We start from the raw sequence: 19,694 nt of genomic DNA on the forward strand, positions 1-19,694 counted from the left end.
GAAATTATGTCCTTTCTAATTCTGGACTATGGCCCCAAAAGTGCTAACTGGAGCCTTCAGTAGTTTAGAAATTCTTCAGTTACCAATGCCATAAGTCTGTTTTGTAATAATATGGTGGTGAAGGTCTTGAGACAACTCACTGGTTTTACCCATCATGAGATGTTTCTTGAGTGACATCTTTGTAATGAGACACCTTTTTATAGGTCATCAGTTGGTAGTATTGCTTTCTAATTACTGATAGATTTGAGCTGGTATCATGACTTTCCATGGCTTTTTACACCTCTCATTCTTCATGTGTTCAATAATTTTTCCCTGTGTCATTTCTCATTATATCATCTCACTGAATATATTACATAGTTACATAGGTTGAAAAAAGACCTAGGTCCATCTAGTTCAACCGTCCTCCACGAATTCTACATTTTGTCCCTAAGTCACTTATAACAAACAATGTTGCGTGTACTGAGGAAATCATCCAGACCTTTTTTCAAAGCTGTCATAGTATCTGCCATTACTACCTCTTGTGGTAGGGCATTCCACAGTCTGACTGCTCAAACTGTAAAGAACCCTTTCCTATTTAGCTGCCGGAATCTCTTTTCTTCCACTCGCAGTGAGTGCCCCATGTCCCCTAGTACTGTCTTTGGAAGAAATAAGTATGTGCCAGTCCTTTATATGACCACACATGTATTTAGACATATAAATGAGATCTCCTCTGAAATGTCTTTTTTCTAAGCTAAACATATCTAACTTTTTCAACCTGTCATCATATGTGAGGCCTTCCATTCCTTGTAGTAGTCTAGTTAGCCGCCTTTGATCTGATTCTAACTTCTGTATGTCCTTTTTAAAATGTAGAGCCCAAAACTGGATCCCATATTCCAGATGTGGCCTTACAAGTGATTTATAGAGGGGTAACAATACGTTGGGATCCCGAGATCTAATCTGTCTTTTTATACACCCTAAAATCTTGTTTGCTTTAGCAGCTGCTGCCTGACATTGAGTGCTGCTGCTCAGCTTATTTGTAATGAGAATACCCATTTATGAACATCTTTAATGTAATTTATTTGCCTGTGTATAGTAAATGAGTTGTTGCTGACATCTGGTGAGAAATTCACCTCAATACCACCTTTAGAAACATACTGTATCTATATAGAAAATTAGTGACATGTTCAATACTTTTTTCTCCTGCTGTATATACAGTGAATATAAGTAATTTTGAAATAGAAAGTTTGGATTATATTATTATTTGATGTAGCTTTTTAGTAATGGTTATTGAGGCAAGGAGAGTCTCCCAGACTTCAAAACATTTGGAAAGGCTGAGAATTGATGTGTTAGAGCATACAACAGCTGCAGGGTTATGCTGTAGATGGACTATATTGATTGATTGATTGATTGATTGATTGATTGTTAAGAGTTGGTTAATATTGTACTATGCGACAAGGACAGTACGGATGGTACTGCAGAAAGTAGCCCAGGCAAAAATGAATTGAAAAAGACACAACCCAAAATTAGACTTGGGGAGGAGCTTCGCCAGGCAGTGAACAGTTCTTAGGCAAGTTCTCAATCTGCTCTTCCAGGATATAAAGATATATATGAATAAGTATTAGAAGGTGATTTAGTGATGTTTGTTACGTGTGCAGTCATCTTGCAAAATATGCTGCATGGTGCTGATATGTCAGCGGCATGTTTGTGCTGCATGTGTCCGTCCGATATGTAAGTGGTATGTTTTTACTGCATGTGTCCGATATGTAAGTGGTATACATGTGTTGCGTATGTCTGATATGTAAGTGGCATCTGTGTGCTGCATGTGTCTGATATGTAAGTGATGAGTTTATGCATCTGATATGTAATTGGTATGTGTGTGATACATGTGTTTGATATGTTAAAGGTATGTGTGCGCGCTGCGTGCATCTGATATGTAAGTGAGTGTCCAATATATGTGTTGTGTGCTGAATGTGTCTGATATATAAGTGTTATGTGTCTGCTGCGTGTTTCTCTTTTCTAAGTGGTATGTGTGTATATGATAAGTAAATAGTATATATGTGCTGCACATCTCTCATATATAAGTGGTATGTGTGTGCTGCGTGTTTCTGATACGTAAAGAGTATGTGTATGTTGCGAGTCTTTGATATGTAATTACTATGTGTGTGCTGTATTTGTCTATTATGTAAGTGGTCTGTGTGTCCTGTATACAGTATGTCTCATGTTTAAGGTTCAGTTCACATGTCCTTTTGGGATTTCCATTTTTCTGTTTCTTTTCAGTTAGCTGGGGAAATCAGACATGGAAAAAGACTAAGGCTATGTCCGCACGTTGCTTTTTACCTGCTTTTGCCATTTGGGTTTTGCACTGCAAGGCTAAGTTCGCACCCTGCGTTTTTTTGATGCTGCGTTTTTGTGCGTTTTTGGCCGCTAAAAACGCACAAAAACGCACCTGCGTCGAAAAAACGCGTCAAAAAACGCATGCGTTTTTACCGCGATTTGGTGCGTTTACGGCTGCGTTTTGCTGCGTTTTTGATCTCTGCGTTTTGCTGCGTTTTTCCAATGCATTGCATGGGTGGAAAACGCAGAAAAACGCAGGAAAGAATTGACATGTCCATTTTTTTTTTCAAGCTCAAAAACGCAGCTTAGAAAACAGTTGTGTGCGGACAGCAAAATTGAAAACTCATAGACTTTGCTGGGGAAGCAAAGTCGTGCAGTTTTAAGGCCAAAAACGCACCCGAAAAACGCGCAAAAAGACGCGAAAAACGCACTGTGCGCACATAGCCCAAAGTTGAGTTTTTGACCAAAGTTCTGCAACAAAAAGGCTGCAGTTTGAACTGCATAGTGCAGACAAGAAACCCAAATTCCCATAGACTTTGCTTGAAAAGCAGAACACAACCATTTTGGCATTAAACGCTGTAGTTGAAAAAGCAGCAAAAAAGCAGGTAAAAAGCAACGTGCGGACATAGCCTTAGGCATCTTATTCAATAAGAAGCTAAATTGCAGTGCCCAGTATCAAGCAGCTGCCACTAGAGCAAATAGGGTGATGGGATGCATTAGAAGAGGTCTGGGGGCACGAGATGAAAACATAATTCTGCCTCTGTACAAATCACTCGTCAGACCACACTTGGAGTATCGTGAGCAATTTTGGGTGCCTGTGCTCAAGAAAGACATTACTGAACTTGAAAGGGTTCAGAAGCAACTAAAATAATACATGGTATGGATGCATTACAATACCCAGAAAAGTTATCAAAATTAGGTCTATTTACTCTAGAAAAGAGAAGACTTAGGGGAGACCTAATAAATATGTACAAGTATATCAGAGGGCAAAACAGAGATCTCTTCCATGATCTGTTTGTACCAAGGACTGTGACAAGAACAAGTGGGCATTCTCTTCGTTTGGAGGAAAGAAAATTTCTGCACCAGCATAGAAGAGGGTTCTTCACAGTAAGATCAGTGAGGCTCTGGAACTCTCTTCCTGAGGAAGTGGTGATGGCCAACTCATTGAATGAATTTAAGAGAGGAATGGATGCTTTTCTTGATAGCAACAGCATAGAATGTTATGAATAGCACATAGTATTGCTATTCATTATTAAGATGACATCTGAATAATCTGGACCGAGTCTGAGCAAGAGCTTCTAAAATTCCATGAAAAATTAAACGCGTTTCATCCTGCCATAAACTTGACATAGGAAAACTCAAAAACAGAAATCAACTTCTTGGATACCACCATAAAAATTCAAAATGGCTCAATACAGACATTGGTGTATCGGAAAACTATTGACCGTCCCACATACCTCAGATGGGACAGTTTCCATCCCAAACACATTAAAAAGTCCATTGTCCACAGCCATGCCCTCAGATATAATCGTATCTGTTCCAGTCCAACAGACAGGGATGAACACTTAACCCATCTTAAAAAGAAAATTTTAAACCAAGGCTACCACACCACCTCCATTGATGATCAGATCATTAGAGCCACAAGGACCCCAGGAAGTGAACTGCTTCAATACAAACAAAAAGAGGAAAATAGTCGAGTACTTCTGGTGGTGACCTACAACCCACAGCTTGAGGTACTGAGAAAAATGGCCAAGAAACTTCACCACATTCTACATAAGGATGACCGGATAAAAACAATATTCAAATATTCTCCATTGCTATGCTACAGACAACCTCCTAATTTAAGAAACATCATGATCCAAAGCTCAATGTCCTCAAACCACCAAGACGAACTTATCCTTGCAATATAAAGAGTTGCAAAACCTGCTCTCATGTAAAGACCAGAGACTTGGTTCAGATCCCTAACACACAGAAGGACTATAAGATTTCTGGGACATTCACTTGTTCCTCATCCAATGTGGTGTACTTAATCCTGTGCACTATATGTCCTATTGGGGGTCTCTATGTTGGAGAAACAGGACAGAGACTGAGAGCAAGAATGAGATCTCACCACCACACAATTACAGACAAAAAACCCAATTACCATTTCTGTGCTCCAGGACACAACATAAACTATATGAAAGTTGTCATATTAAAAGGCAACTTCAGATCACAGAATAATCGCAGGGTCTGGGAATGCAAATTCATTACAATGTTTGACTCTGTAAACACAGAACTCAACCTGTCAGGAGGATTTATGACTCACTACAAAATCTGAGGGGTCTTATCAGAGACTGAGGGCAACAGACCTCTGATCCTACATGGATATTAGGACAATAAAACTTTCACACCACTAATCAAAGCTCATTAAGGATTCCCTCTCTAAGCATAGTGTTTTTTTATTTAAATGTCCTTTTAGTATACCATCCCTCTGCTCTGTTTGTGTATACATTTGTGTTTCTTCAGATATTTTGTTATACCATGCCTGACAAAGGGACCTGAGATTAGGGATGGGCGAACCCCCCGATGTTTGGTGTTCGGGACACTCGCCCGAACGTTCTGTAAAGTTCGCGTTCGGGTTCTGATATAACGAGAACTTGCATCGGAACCCCGAACTTGGACTTTACAGTTATGTGATGGGGCAGGGGGGCTGTAAAATAAGTAATACAGTTAATAATAAACATTGTCATTATATATACAAGTCCAGCGACGCGTCCTGCAGCCTCTTCTCTTTCTGAGTACGATCATCGCTGTGCCCCCCGGTATCCAAAGGACCTTCCGTGATGTCATAGCATGTGACCAGTCACGTGTGAATTTGGTATTATCTCATTGGCTACAGACTGGTCACATAGCTATGACGTCATGCTAGGTCCTGTCACCTGTCAGTGCATCTTGATGGTACACGGTGCTCGCCCAAGCATCTCAGTACTCGGTATAATCGGCGAGTGCAGTGTACTGGCGAGATGCTCGGGCACATGGTCGGCTCCCCGTCCCTGCATGTCGGCGCTCTTTACAGAGTCAGCCCACATGCAGGGATTGGCTGCCACAGCAGGTGAATCGCAGCGCTGGGAATCAGGTAATCGGAGATCACCGTTGCTATAGTAACCTGCTTGTCAGGTTACTATGGCAACGGTGGCAGCAGTGATGTCACCACTTACCAACCCGCAGCTTCTGCTCACTTATTGAGTGATTACACAGCACAGGGGAGCAGAAGCATTCTTCCTCCCCTGTGCTGTCTGATATAGCAGAGCTGCATGGATTGAAGAAGAAAGAAGACAGCAGACCAGGATCATGGAGGGGTGAGAGGGAGTAATAAACATGGAGTCCCTGAGTGTGTCTATGTATTTATTTCTAATAAAGTGTCTGTGTATTTATTTATAATAAAGTATTTTTTCTCTGTGTGGTGTCTTTTTTTTAACCCTCTATTGGAGATTCTTAATGCCAGGGTCAAACTTACCTGACATTAAGAATCTCTGGCTTAATATTAGCTGGTAAAACAAAGCTGGTATTAACCCCTTATTACCCAGCGTGCCACCTAGCATCAGGGCCGCTGGAAGAGTTGGATACGGCGGCAAAATATGGCGCTTCTATGAATGCGCAAGTTTCTGGGGCGGCTGCAGACTGCAATTCACAGTGGGGGGTGCCCAGAAAGCTTGGGCCAATGTGCGATGCGGATTCCAATCCCCAGCTGCCTAGTTGTACCTGGCTGGACACAAAACTGGGGCGAAGCCCATGTAATTTTTTTTTTAATTATTTCTTGAAATTTATGAAATAATTAAAAAAAGGGCTTCCCTATATTTTTGGTTCCCAGCTGGGTACAAATAGGCAGCTGCGGGTTGGGGGCAGCCCGTACCTGCCTGCTGTACCTGGCTAGCATACAAAAATATGGCGAAGCCCGCGTAATTTTTTTTAGTTTTTTGGCAAAAAACTTAAAAAAAAAATAAAAATGCTTCCCTTGATTTTCCATTGCCAGAGAAGGTAACACCAAGCAGTGGGGGTTAGCAGCCAGTAGCTGCTTGGATTACCCTTAGCTAGCAATACAAACAATGCAGTGGGAGCTCACTCATTTTTTTAAATTATTTATTTAAATTACTAAAAAAAAAGGGCTTCCCTGTATTTTGATTACCTGACATCACATTACTGTAAAAATAAATAAATTAAAAAAAATGACGTAGCACTCCGCAGTATTTTTTATTTTCAGCGCAGATAAAGTAGACGGCTTGGGGCTGCCACCCCCAGCTGCCTGATTTACCTTGGTTGGCGATCAAAATACAGGGAAGCCCACTCATTTTTTTTTTATTTAAAAAATTAATTAAAAAAAAAATGCATGGGCTCCTGCCGTATTTTAATCACCAGTCAGGTAAAGCCAGGCAGCTGGGGGCTGTATTTTCGGCACCCCACAGCCGCCCCTGTAAATGGCGCATTGTTTCTTAGCGCCATTTCCAGGCGCTTTATCTGGCTCGTCCAGCGGCCGTGATGGTGGTGGCACACTGGGTAATAAAGGGGTTAATACCAGCTTTGTATTCTCAGATGGTACTAAGCCCAAAATTCATGGTGTCACACCAAATTAGACATGGCCACCATGAATTTTTAGGAAACAGTAAAAAAAAACACAACACAGAGAATTTTTTTTTTTTATTAGAAATAAAACAAAAAAACATTTAGAGACTCCATCTTTATTATACAAAAATCCTTAGTCTGACGTAATCCACAGGGACAGCCATGTCAGCTTTATGACTCAGTACAGACAGTGTCTATACACAGTGAGAAGCAAAGAACAAAGTCAACTCTGCTTAATCACTATGCACAGACCGTGTCTATACACAGTAAGAAGCACAGAGATCCATGTCAGGTCTGCTACATCGCTCTGGACAGAGTGATGAAGCAGAGGTTGACAGTGAGGGGATGATTGCACTTGCGTTTCGCATTGCATTACCCCACTCTCGCGATAGGAGCACCTCAGCTGTGGAAGTACATACAGCTGACCTGTTGCTGTCGGGAGATTGTGGGCCGTGATGCGATGACACTCGCATCACGGCGCACCAGGACCTATAATGACATCATACTCACGTGACCAGTCTGTAGCCAATGAGGTAATACAGCATTTACACGTGACTGGTCACATGGGTATGACCTTCTAGCCAGAGGTGCTTACCGGGGGGAACAGCAATGATCAGACGGACGCGGAAGCAGAAGCGCTGGGAGGCAGAGTCTGCAGGACTCGTTGCGGGACCTATAAGTATGATCATAATGTTTTTTTAATAACGTGCTTTTTTTAACAGTCCCTGGACCCAAACGGTTACACAAACTGTAACACGAACGTCCCAGAAAGCTCGTGTTCGGGGTCGTGCGCACGAACACAATGTGTTCAGTACGGACTCCGAACTTTACAGTTCGGGTTCGCCCATCTCTGCCTGATATGTCTCGAAAGCTTGCTTTGTAACATCCTATTTTATTTTATTTTAGTTAGCCATTAAAAGGTATCACAACTACAAAACTATAATTTTGTTTCTCTCACTGAGAGCAATCAATCAAGAAATAAAGAGATGGAACTTTGGTGATTGCAACTTCTGCATTCCTTACTGTCAGGTTAATAGTGGATGTCTATGTGTCAGGGTAGTGTAAACTCAAATATATAAAAGTACAAAGATGTGTCCTTTCTGGGAAGGAGCATGCTGAGTGTCAATAGAAATTATGGGAAATACCATGCAGTCTTTGAAAACAAACCACTAATACATACAGTGATTTTTATATATTTGTAATAGATAAAAATATAGAAACTTAAATAAATGTATGTGTCTGTGTATATAATATAATACAAAACAACCTTTGTTCTTACCTCCAATGACATGTGCATAGTTGTAATAGCTACTTTAATGTCACCATCTGATAATTCTTTGAATTCTTTGAGAAGGATATCTTCAACACTTGGACCTGTCCATGATAGATGCAGATAAATACAATTAGTTAAAAATGAGAATTAATAATGTGAAATTGTGTTTTGCTTGTGTAACTGTAGATATATGCAGTACCGGTCAACATTTTGGACTTAAGGGTACTTTACATGCTGCGACATCGCTAGCGATCTCGTTAGGGATGTGAAATTCTAGATCGCAAGTGAGATCTTTTGAGATCGCACATATGTCATTTTACGCCTGTGCGATCTCGAAAGATCGCACTTGCGATCTAGAATTTCCCATCGCTAACGAGATCGCTAGCGATGTTGCAGCATGTAAAGTACCCTTAACTATTCATGCAATGGTTTCTTTTGTTCTTATTAGAATGTGCACCTTATAGATTCAGATTAAAGGTATCAAAACCACGAAGGGAGCACATATGGAATAAAAAATAAAGAAACAAACCAAAAAATGTGTTAACCCCTTCACCCCTAGGTGATTTTCCGATTTTTGTTTTTGTCTTTTGCTCCCCTTCTTCCGAGAGCCGTAACTTTTTTATTTTTCCGTCAATCTTGCCATATAAGGTTTTTTTGTAGCATGAGCTGTACTTTTAAATGAAACCATAAGTTTTACCATATACCCTATTGGAAAATGGCAAAAAAAATTCCAAGTGCGGAAAAATTGCAAAAAAAAGTGCGATTGCATGATTGTTTTGAGCTCTTATAAATGAAGCACAGATATCAAGTAACAGACACATCCCAACATCAAATATCCAAAGCAGACATAGAAGAATTACAGTCAAATTGCTGCAAAGAATCTAATGCTGAGGACAACAAACAAGAAGAAACTTACTTGGACCAAGCAACACAAAAACTGGTCATTAGATCAGTGGAAATCAGTATTACAGTAATATGGTAGGTCAAAACTTGAGATTTTGTTGTACCAATCACAATGTTTTTGTAACACGCAGAAAAGTGAGCAAATATTTTTTTCTACATAAGTGGTGCCCACTGTGAGGCATGAAGGGAGATGAGTGATGATTGGGGAAGCTTTGTTGGTGATTTATTTATAATTCACGTCATACTTACCCAGCACGGTTAACATAGCAATTTGCAATGACATCCCATCTAGGGCTGAGCAGATCCAAACTGTAAAAGTCCGGATCCGCGCGGTTTTAAAGATTTCCGGGTGCCGGAGCCGGTATTCCGGGTGCACCATCCGGATCCGGCACTGGGGAAAATAATTAAAAAATAAAGAAAACAGTGAAAAACAGTGTTTCATACTTACTGAGACTTGGTATCAGGAGGCACAATGCTTCCAGGCATTCACTTCCTGTACTGTGCATCGTATACACACAGCTTTCCGTGTTTTCCCCACCCACCGGCCGCCCTCTGTGACTGGTTGCAGGCCTGTGACATTATCTGCCTGCCGTGCAGTCATCGCGGCTCAGTCATTGTCTGCACAGCCTGTGATTGTGCTCTATGGCTGCTGGCTGTATGTAGCAGAGCTGTAGCGGTGTGGGACCTTGTGTGGATTAAACTGGACCTGCAGGGTGTAGGGGGTTAATAAAGAGGTGAAGGAGTGTGTGTGTTTTGTACTTTATTCCAAATAAAGGATTTTTCTCTGTGTTTGTGTTTATTTACTTTCATTTACAGGTTAGTGTGATGCAGGTATCTCATAGACGCCTGTGCCATCACTAACTTAGTACTTAGTAGCATCTGTGTGCTGCTATTAACCCCTTATTATCCCGATTGGCACCGCTCCAGGCCAACGGGAAGAGCCGGTAAAGCACCGGAATTGTCACATCTAATAGATGCGGCAATACTGGGTGGCTGCGGGCTGAGACTACCAGCCCCCAGCCGGCATTATCTTGGCTAGGTATCAAAATTAGGGGGGACTGCACGTAATTTTTTTTTTAATTATTTATTTAAATAATAATATTAAAAAAAAATGTAGCCACATCACCGGCACAGTCGCACACACTTCTGACAGGAGCATGAATGTGTTTCTGTGTGCATGCACACTCATGTTCAGAGAGCGCAGGCTGTGGCGGCTGATGTCATGTCAGACTTGTACGAGTCTGGCATTGCATCACCGGCACAGCCACACACTTCTGACAGGAACGTGCATGTGTTTCTGTCTACATGCACACTCATGCTCAGAGATCGCAGGCTGTGCCGGCTGATGTCATGTCAGACTCGCACGAGTCTGACAACGCATCACCGGCACAGCTGTACACTTTTGACAGGAACGTGCATGTGTTTCTGAAACACATGCACGTTCACCATACTGACACGCAGACACTTGTACTGCTTGCCCCGCTCACCGGCTGTCCTGCCACCTGTGATTGGTTGCAGTCAGTTGACACGCTGCCCTAAGGGTGGGGGCGCGTCTAGCTGCAACCAATTACATGCGCCGGTGGGCGGATTTAACAATGAATATTGAATTATCGGCTCCGGAAGGGAAAAGCGTGACCCGGAAGGAGTGTGCCGCCATGACACAGCCTCAGGTGAGTACATCGTGTGCGCTCCACAAATGTTTTTAATCTCCGGATTCTGGTCTCCATAGACTTATATGGGCACCGGGTTTCCGGAGCAGATCCAGATTATTTTTTCAATCCGGCAGGGATCCGCTGGTCTCGGATTTTGGCAGATTCGATCAACTCTAATCCCATCCCATCTGGCTTGCGCTTAACGGGACCATCATTTGTATGGCAACAGGACAATGACCTAAAACACACCTCTATGCTATATGACCATAATAGCAAAGCAGCTCCTTTCAGTCTGTTGGAAAACCTTCTAGGTGACTACATGATGAAGCTGACTGAGAAAATACCAAAAGTGTCATTAGAATAAAAGGTAGTTACTTTGAGGAATACAAGTTTTATCAAATATTCTGGTTTGTTTTACAAACATTTCTTTCCTCATTGCTTATAGTTTACATACACTATCTAAAAAGACACATGAATGTTTTTCTCACTATCTGACATGAAATCAGATTAAACCTTTCCCGTTTTAGGTAATTAGGATTATCAAAACTATTTATATTTGGCAAATGCCAGAATAATGAGATAGATAATGTTTTAAGGCATTTTTATTACTTTTTGCAAAGTCAAAACTTTATATTCACTAAGAGTACTGTGTCTTTAAACAATATGGGACAGCCCAGTGGATGATGTCATGTCTTTGGAAGCTTCTGATAAGTTTATTGGCAACATCTGAGTTAATTAAAGATACACCTGTGGATGTATTTTAATTCACACCTCATCCACACTGGTTCTTTGTGTAGCATCATGGGAAACTCAAAATAAATCAGCCAAGATCTCAGGAAGAAAATTGCGGACTTGCACAAGTCTGGTTCATCCTTGGGTGCTTCGTTCATCAGTACAAACAATTATATGCAAATAAAAACAAGATGGGAATGATCAGCCATCATACTGCACAGGAATGAGACACGTTCTGTGTACCAGAGATGAACGTGCTTTGGTCAGATGTGCATATCAACCCAAGAACAAAAGCAAAATACCTTGTGAAGATGCTGGCGGAAGCTGGTTAGATTGTGTCATTATCTACATTGAAATAAGTAAAGTGTCAACATGAACATGAGCTGAAAGGCTTCTCTGCCAGGGAGAAGCCAATACTCCAAAAGAAATATAAAAAAAGGCAGATTCATGTTTGCAAATGCCCACAGTGAACAAAGACCTTAAATTTTGAAGACATGTTCTCTGGTCTGACAAAACTAAAATTGAACTGTTTAGCCATCGTTACGTTTGGAAAAAACACAGGGGTAGCATCATGTGGTAGGGGTGTTTTGCTGCAGGAAGGACTGGTGCACTTCCGAAAATAGATGGCATCATGAGGTAAGAAGATTATGTGGCAATACTAAAGCAACATCTCAAAACATCAGCCTGGAACTGAAAGCTTGGGTAGAAATGGGTCTTCCAAATGGACAATGACCCGAAGCATACTGCTAAACTGGTTACAAAGTGGCTTAAGGATAACAAAGTCCAATGTTTTGGAGTGGCCATCACAAACCCCTGATCTTAACACTATTGAAAATTTATGGCAAAGCTGAAAAGGCAGGTGCGAGCAAGGAGACCTACAAACATTGCTCAGTTACACCAGTTCTGTCAGGAGGAATGGGCCCAAATTCCTACCAACTATTATGAGAAGCCTATGGAAGGAAAACCAAAATGTTTGATTCAAGTCATACAGTTTAAGGACAAGGGTACCAAATACTAATGAAATGCCTTAAAACATTTTCTCTCTCATTATTCTGGCATTTTGCAAATATAAATAATTTTGGTACTCCTAATTGACGTAAAACGATAAAGGTTTATTGTGATGTCATGTCAGATAGTGAGACAAACATGCATATGTGTCTTTTTAGATACTGTATGTAAACTTCTGGTTTCAACAGTACATATGTGTTTCCTCTCGGTTTTGCTGCCTTCAGTCTAAACCCACAGTGCGCACATTCCAATGAAAAAAACAAACAAACGTTGCATGGATCAGGTGTGCAAATTTTTCCCCGCTACTGTGTATAAACTGTATGTACGGTGTGTGTGTGTGTGTGTGTGTGTGTGTGTGTGTGTATGTACAGTGCCTACAAGTAGTATTCAACCCCCTGCAGATTTAGCAAGTTTGATAAAATGCAAATAAGTTAGAGCCTGCAAACTTCAAACAAGAGCAGGATTTATTAACAGATGCATAAATCTTACAAACCAACAAGTTATGTTGCTCAGTTAAATTTTAATAAATTTTCAACATAAAAGTGTGGGTCAATTATTATTCAACCCCTAGGTTTAATATTTTGTGGAATAACCCTTGTTTGCAATTACAGCTAATAATCGTCTTTTATAAGACCTGATCAGGCCGGCACAGGTCTCTGGAGTTATCTTGGCCCACTCCTCCATGCAGATCTTCTCCAAGTTATCTAGGTTCTTTGGGTATCTCATGTGGACTTTAACCCCTTAAGGACGAAGCCAGTTTTGTACTTAATGCCCAGGCCATTTTTTGCAATTTTGACCAGTGTCACTTTATAAGGTTATAACTCTGGAACGCTTCAATGGATCCTGGTGATTCTGAGATTGTTTATTCGTGACATATTGGGCTTCATGTTAGAGGTAAATTTAGGATGATATTTTTTTATTTTATTTGTGAAAAAAACTGAAATTTGACAAAAAAATTAAAAATTTTGCAATTTTCAAACTTTTACTTTTTATGCCCATAAACCAGAGAGTTATGTCACACAAAATAGTTAATAAATAACATTTCCCACTTGTCTACTTTAGATCAGCGCAATTTTTGAAACAAAATTTTTTGGGGTTAGGAAGTTAGAAGGGTTCAAAGTTCATCAGCAATTTCCCATTTTTTCAACAAAATTAACAAAACCATTTTTTTAGGGACCACATCACATTTGAAGTGACTTTGAGAGGCCTGGGTGACAGAAAATACCCAAAAGTGACACCATTCTAAAACCTGCACCCCTCAATGTACTCAAAACCACATTCAAGAAGTTTATTAACCCTTCAGGTGCTTCACAGGAACTAATGTGGAATGAAAAAAAAAAAAATTAACATTTTACCTAAAAATGTTACTTTAGCACTAATTTTCTTACTTTTTCAAGAGATAACACCAAAAAGTGGACCTCACACTTTGTTACCCACTGTCTTATGAGCGCGCCGATACCCCACATGTAGTTAGAAACCTTTGTTTGGTTAAATGGGAGGGCTCGGAACGAAAGGAGCAATATTTGAATTTTGGAAAGCAAAGTTGGCTGAAACACATTGCGGGCACCATGTTGCATTTACAGATCCCCTAAGGTACCTAAACAGCAGGAACCCCCCACAAGTGACCCCATTTTGGAAACTAGACCCCTTAAGGCTTCTATCGAGGGGTATACTGAGCATTTTGGACCCACAGGTACTTCACAGATTTTGATAACGTTACGTTGTCATATTGAAAATTGTCATTTTTTTCTCAAAAATGTTGCTTTAGCATCATTTCTCTCACTTTTTCAAGAGGTAATTCCAAAAATTTGACCCAAATGTTTGTTACCCACGTTTTTATGAGCGTGGTGATACCTCACATGTGGTCTGAAACCTTTGTATGGACAAATGGGAGGGCTTGGAACGAAAGGAGCAATATATGAATTTTGGAAAGGAAATTTGGCTGAAAACGATTGCGGGCACCATGTTGCATTTGGAGGACCCCTAAGGTACGTAAACAGCAAAAAAACCACCACAAGTGACCCCATATTGGACACTAGGCCTCTCAAGGAATTTATCTAGATGTTTGGTGAGTACCCTGAACCCCAGGTGCTTCACAGAAGTTTATAACGTTGAGCCATGAAAATAAAAAAATAAAATTTTACCACAAAATTGTTACTTCAACCAGGTAGCTTTTTTTCACAAGGGTAACAGGAAAAAAATCACCTTGAAATTTATTGTGCAATTTCTCCTGAGTTTGGTGATATCTTATATATGGTGGAAATCAACTGTTTGGGCACACGGCAGGTCTTGGAAGGGAAGGAGTGCAATTTGACTGCAAAATTGGCTGGAATCAATAGCGGACACCATGTTGCATTAGGAGAGCCCCTGAGGTGCCTAAGCAGTGGAGGTCCCTCACAAGTGACCCCATTCTGGAAAATAGACCCCTCAAGGAATTTATCTAGATGTTTGGTGAGCACCCTGAACCCCCAGGTGCTTCACAGAAGTTTATAATGTTGAGCTATGAAAATAAAAAAATACATTTTTACCACAAAATTGTTACTTCAACCACATAGCTTTTTTTTTTAACAAGAGTAAAAGGAAAAAAAGCAGCATAAAATTTATTGTGCAAGTTCTCCTGAGTATGCAGATACCTTATGTGTGGTGGAAATCAACTGTTTGGGTGCACAGCAGGGCTCGGAAGGGAAAAAGTGCCATTTGACTGAACATTTGGCTGGAATAATTAGTGGATGCTATGTCGCATTTGGAAAGCCCCTAAAGTGCCTAAACAGTGGAGGTCCCCCACAAGTGACCCCATTCTGGAAACAAGACACCTCAAGGCTTTTATCTAGGTGTATATTGAGCATTTTGAATCCACGAATACTTCACAGAATTTGATAAGCTTAGGTTGCCATACTGAAAATTTTCATTTTTTTCACAAAAATGTTTCTTTAGCATCACATTTCTCACTTTTTCAAGAGGCAACAACAAAATGTGGACCCCCAAGTTGTTATCCAATTTCTTGTGAGCGCAGGGATACCCCATATGTGGCCAAAAACCTCTGTTTGAATAAATGGGACGGCTTGGAATGGAAGGAGCACCATTTGAATTTTGGAAAAGTTGAAATAAATTGCGCGCACCATGTCACATTAGCAGGGCCTCTTGGGTACCTATACAGCAGAAACCCCCCACAAGTGACTCCATTTTGGAAACTGGACCCCTCAAGGATTTTATTCAGGAGTATAGTAAGCATTTTGAATCCACAGGTACTTCACAAAAATGTTGCTGTAGCAACAAATTTCTCACTCTTAGGCCCGTTTCACACGTCAGTGAAAAACACTGATGTTTTTCACTGGCGTGTAAAACACGCACATGTCCCTGCATGTGCCGTGAATCACGGCACACGTGGGTTATCTAAGTGCAATCCGGGCTCCGTTCTCCGTGGCCCGTGATTGCACTTAGAAATCAACTCGCCTGCGCCCGCTCCCGCTGTCCATGGTGCTGATCGCTCCCGCGGTGCAGCATCCGGCCGGCCCTGACCCCTGCAGCAGCTGCTTCCGGGTCGGCTGTGTCGTGCATCATTAATATGCGCGACAGTAATCAGCCGGCTTAGAAGCAGCAAGCTGCACGGGCTGCAGAGAGCGCGGCTGAAGCCGGGTGAGGAAAAATGTTTATTATTTTAAATGCACATTTTTTTCTGGCACGTGTTTCACGGACCACACCACTGCATGGTCCGTGGGACATCAGTGATGCCAGAAAAAAATGGACATGTCTCCGTGCGGCAATCACGCACACGCGGGTACGCCGCACGGAGACACGTGCAGTGAAAAATCACTGACGTGTGAGCAGACCCATTCATTATAATGAGTCTGCGTATGTCAGTGATTCTGGTACGTTTAAAAAAAAAGCACAAATGTACCAGAATCACTGACGTGTGAAAGGGGCCTTAGGCTATGTGGCCATGATCCAGTGACATGGCGTCTAGTACACAGTGTCAGCCTTCCTGCAGAGATGTGAGTGTTGTCCACAGGAGAACGCAGCTGCCCATGCCCACGATTTGGGTTCAGGCTGCTGTGGACTTTAGTTCTATTCTACCTGCAGAGAGCACTCATCTCCGCAGCATAAATTGACATGCTGAGGCTCGGGAAGCTGCGCCACAGGTCGGTTTATGCTGCGGAGAAAAGAAGCACAGTGGGCATGAGATTTCTAAAAATCCTTCCACTGTGCTTCTACTGCACAACGCAGCGTTATGGATGCAGGGAAAACACTCTGCGCCCAAAACGCTGCAAACCCTGATTGTGGGCAAATAGCCTAAAATGCTACAGTGGATGAATGGATAGATGTCAAACATATATAACGTCCCACCCCCTGCATATTCTAAGCTGACGCCCTTCAGTGACTTTCATGTGGCACTAAAGGGTGCCTAGCCTTGTATTTAGCCCAAAAAGAAAAAAAAAAAGAATTAAAATAAATGACGTGGGGTCCCCCCTATTTTTGAGAGCCAGCTAGGGTAAAGCAGACAGCTGTAGCCTGCAAACCACAGCTGACAGCTTCACCTTGGCTGGTGATCAATTTGGAAGGCTCCCCAAGCTGTTGTTTTTTTTTTAATTATTTATAAATAAATAATTAAAAAAAAAACCAAACGTAGGGTCCCCCCAAATTAGATCACCAGCCAAGGTGAAGCTGACAGCTGGGGTCTGGTATTCTCAGGGTGGGAAGAGCCATGGTTATTGGACTCTTCCCAGCCTAAAAATAGCAGGCCGCAACCGCCTCAGAAGTGGCGCATCCATTAGATGCGCCAATCCTGGCGCTTCGCCCCAACTCATCCCGCGCCCTGGTGCGGTGGCAAACGGGGTAATAAATGGGGTTAATACCAGATGTGTAATGTCACCTGGCATCAAGCCCAGCAATTAGTTATGTCACAGCGTCTATTTGATACCAGACATAACTAATTGACAGTAATAATAAAAAAAAATTGACAACAAAAAAAAATTTTATTTGAAAAAAAAACTCCCCAAAAACATTCCCTCTTTGGCCAATTTATTGAAAAGAAAAAAAAAATCGTGTCCCTGCTGTAATCCATAGTGAAAGTCCCGCGGCGATTCTGTACCTTCTAGAATATGGGGGGCACGTTCAGGGAACGTATCCCCCATTTTCTAGGAGTGCAGACCCTCCATTTGAGGAGAGTGGGTGCAAAGAATTTGCACCCACCCTCCCCGGGTCACAGCTGCAGACTGCCGAGCAGCAGCAGCCAGCTCTCTGAGTCAGACACAGGGAGCTGACAGCCGCGCTCTGCAGTGTGACCGGCGTCTGCTGTGAAGGAGGTGGGGGCCGCGGGGGATCAGAGCTGACAGGTACGGGGGACACTGGGGAACACCGGGGTGGGAATAGGGGGTGACCTGGCAGGGCCTGGGGAGCAGGTTTCTGTCGTATGTGTCATAGCACATGCGACAGAAACCATAGGAAAGGGGGAAATGTGTCCGGCGCGCTGCTGTGCGCGCCGGTATGTGCAGCGCCATGTTAGATTTTCGGGAGGAAGGGGGGTGGGGGGACACTTTGGCGACACCGGGGGACCGGAGAGGACCGGGGGATGAGATTTATCTCCCATCTGACATGTTTGTTTTCGCCAGATGGGAGATAAATGATTTTTTACCGGCGCAGTCATTTACTGTAACCTGATCATCGGTATACGGTGTATACCGGTCATCAGGTGAGCGTGGACCGGAATAACCGGCCAGAATCATGATCTCCAGGGTCTCAGCTACCCCCGGCAGCTGAGACCCCGGAAATTTTCTGACTCTGGGGGGCGCTAGACCCTTTTTTCCAACCGCCGTTATAAAGCGGCGGATCGGAAGAAGTACCCTAATTTGTCGCCGTTAAAAGGCGTATCGGCGGTCGTTAAGGGGTTAATCTTGAGCTCCTTCCACAAGTTTTCAATTGGGTTAAGGTCAGGAGACTGACTAGGCCACTGCAACACCTTGATTTTTTCCCTCTTGAACCAGGCCTTGGTTTTCTTGGCTGTGTGCTTTGGGTCGTTGTCTTGTTGGAAGATGAAATGACGACCCATCTTAAGATCCTTGATGGAGGAGCGGAGGTTCTTGGCCAAAATCTTCAGGTAGGCCGTGCTATCCATCTTCCCATGGATGCGGACCAGATGGCCAGGCCCCTTGGCTGAGAAACAGCCCCACAGCATGATGCTGCCACCACCATGCTTGACTGTAGGGATGGTATTCTTGGGGTCGTATGCAGTGCCATCCAGTCTCCAAACGTCACGTGTGTGGTTGGCACCAAAGATCTCAATCTTGGTCTCATCAGACCAGAGAACCTTGAACCAGTCTGTCTCAGAGTCCTCCAAGTGATCATGAGCAAACTGTAGACGAGCCTTGACATGATGCTTTGAAAGTAAAGGTACCTTACGGGATCATCTGGAATGGATACCATTGCGGTGGAGTACGTTACTTATGGTATTGACTGAAACCAATGTCCCCACTGCTATGAGATCTTCCCGGAGCTCCTTCCTTGTTGTCCTTGGGTTAGCCTTGACTCTTCGGACAAGCCTGGCCTCGGCACGGGTGGAAACTTTCAAAGGCTGTCCAGGCCGTGGAAGGCTAACAGTAGTTCCATAAGCCTTCCACTTCCGGATGATGCTCCCAACAGTGGAGACAGGTAGGCCCAACTCCTTGGAAAGGGTTTTGTACCCCTTGCCAGCCTTGTGACCCTCCACGATCTTGTCTCTGATGGCCTTGGAATGCTCCTTTGTCTTTCCCATGTTGACCAAGTATGAGTGCTGTTCACAAGTTTGGGGAGGGTCTTAATTAGTCAGAAAAGGCTGGAAAAAGAGATAATTAATCCAAACCTGTGAAGCTCATTGTTCTTTGTGCCTGAAATACTTCTTAATACTTTAGGGGAACCAAAAGAATTCTGGTGGTTTGAGGGGTTGAATAATAAATGACCCTCTGAATAAACTTTTCACAATTTAAAAAAAAAATAAAAAAAGAAATAACATTCTTTTTTGCTGCAGTGCATTTCACACTTCCAGGCTGATCTACAGTCCAAATGTCACAATGCCAAGTTAATTCCGAATGTGTAAACCTGCTAAATCTGCAGGGGGTTGAATACTACTTGTAGGCACTGTATATATACATACAGTGGGTGAAATAACTATTGAACACATCATAAAGTTTCTAAGTAAATATGTTTCTAAAGTTGCTGTTGACATTAATTTCTCACTAGGT

The 19,694-nt window shown here is 42.3% G+C and overlaps 1 protein-coding gene across 7 annotated transcripts in view; it reads right to left on the reverse strand.

The window, feature by feature from the left end:
* PRUNE2 (prune homolog 2 with BCH domain) overlaps window positions 1-19,694 on the reverse strand; it is a 539,766-nt gene that overhangs the window by 320,812 nt on the left and 199,260 nt on the right. For all 7 annotated transcript variants that reach the window (XM_075318132.1, XM_075318117.1, XM_075318106.1 and 4 more), the window contains exon 6: window positions 8,192-8,286. In XM_075318132.1, coding sequence (XP_075174247.1) covers window positions 8,192-8,286 — 95 coding nt within the window. The remainder of the gene's footprint in view (window positions 1-8,191; window positions 8,287-19,694) is intronic.

Source organism: Anomaloglossus baeobatrachus, chromosome 1 (genome assembly GCF_048569485.1).
Source record: "Anomaloglossus baeobatrachus isolate aAnoBae1 chromosome 1, aAnoBae1.hap1, whole genome shotgun sequence".
In the NCBI taxonomy this organism is placed as follows: Eukaryota; Metazoa; Chordata; class Amphibia; order Anura; family Aromobatidae; genus Anomaloglossus; species Anomaloglossus baeobatrachus.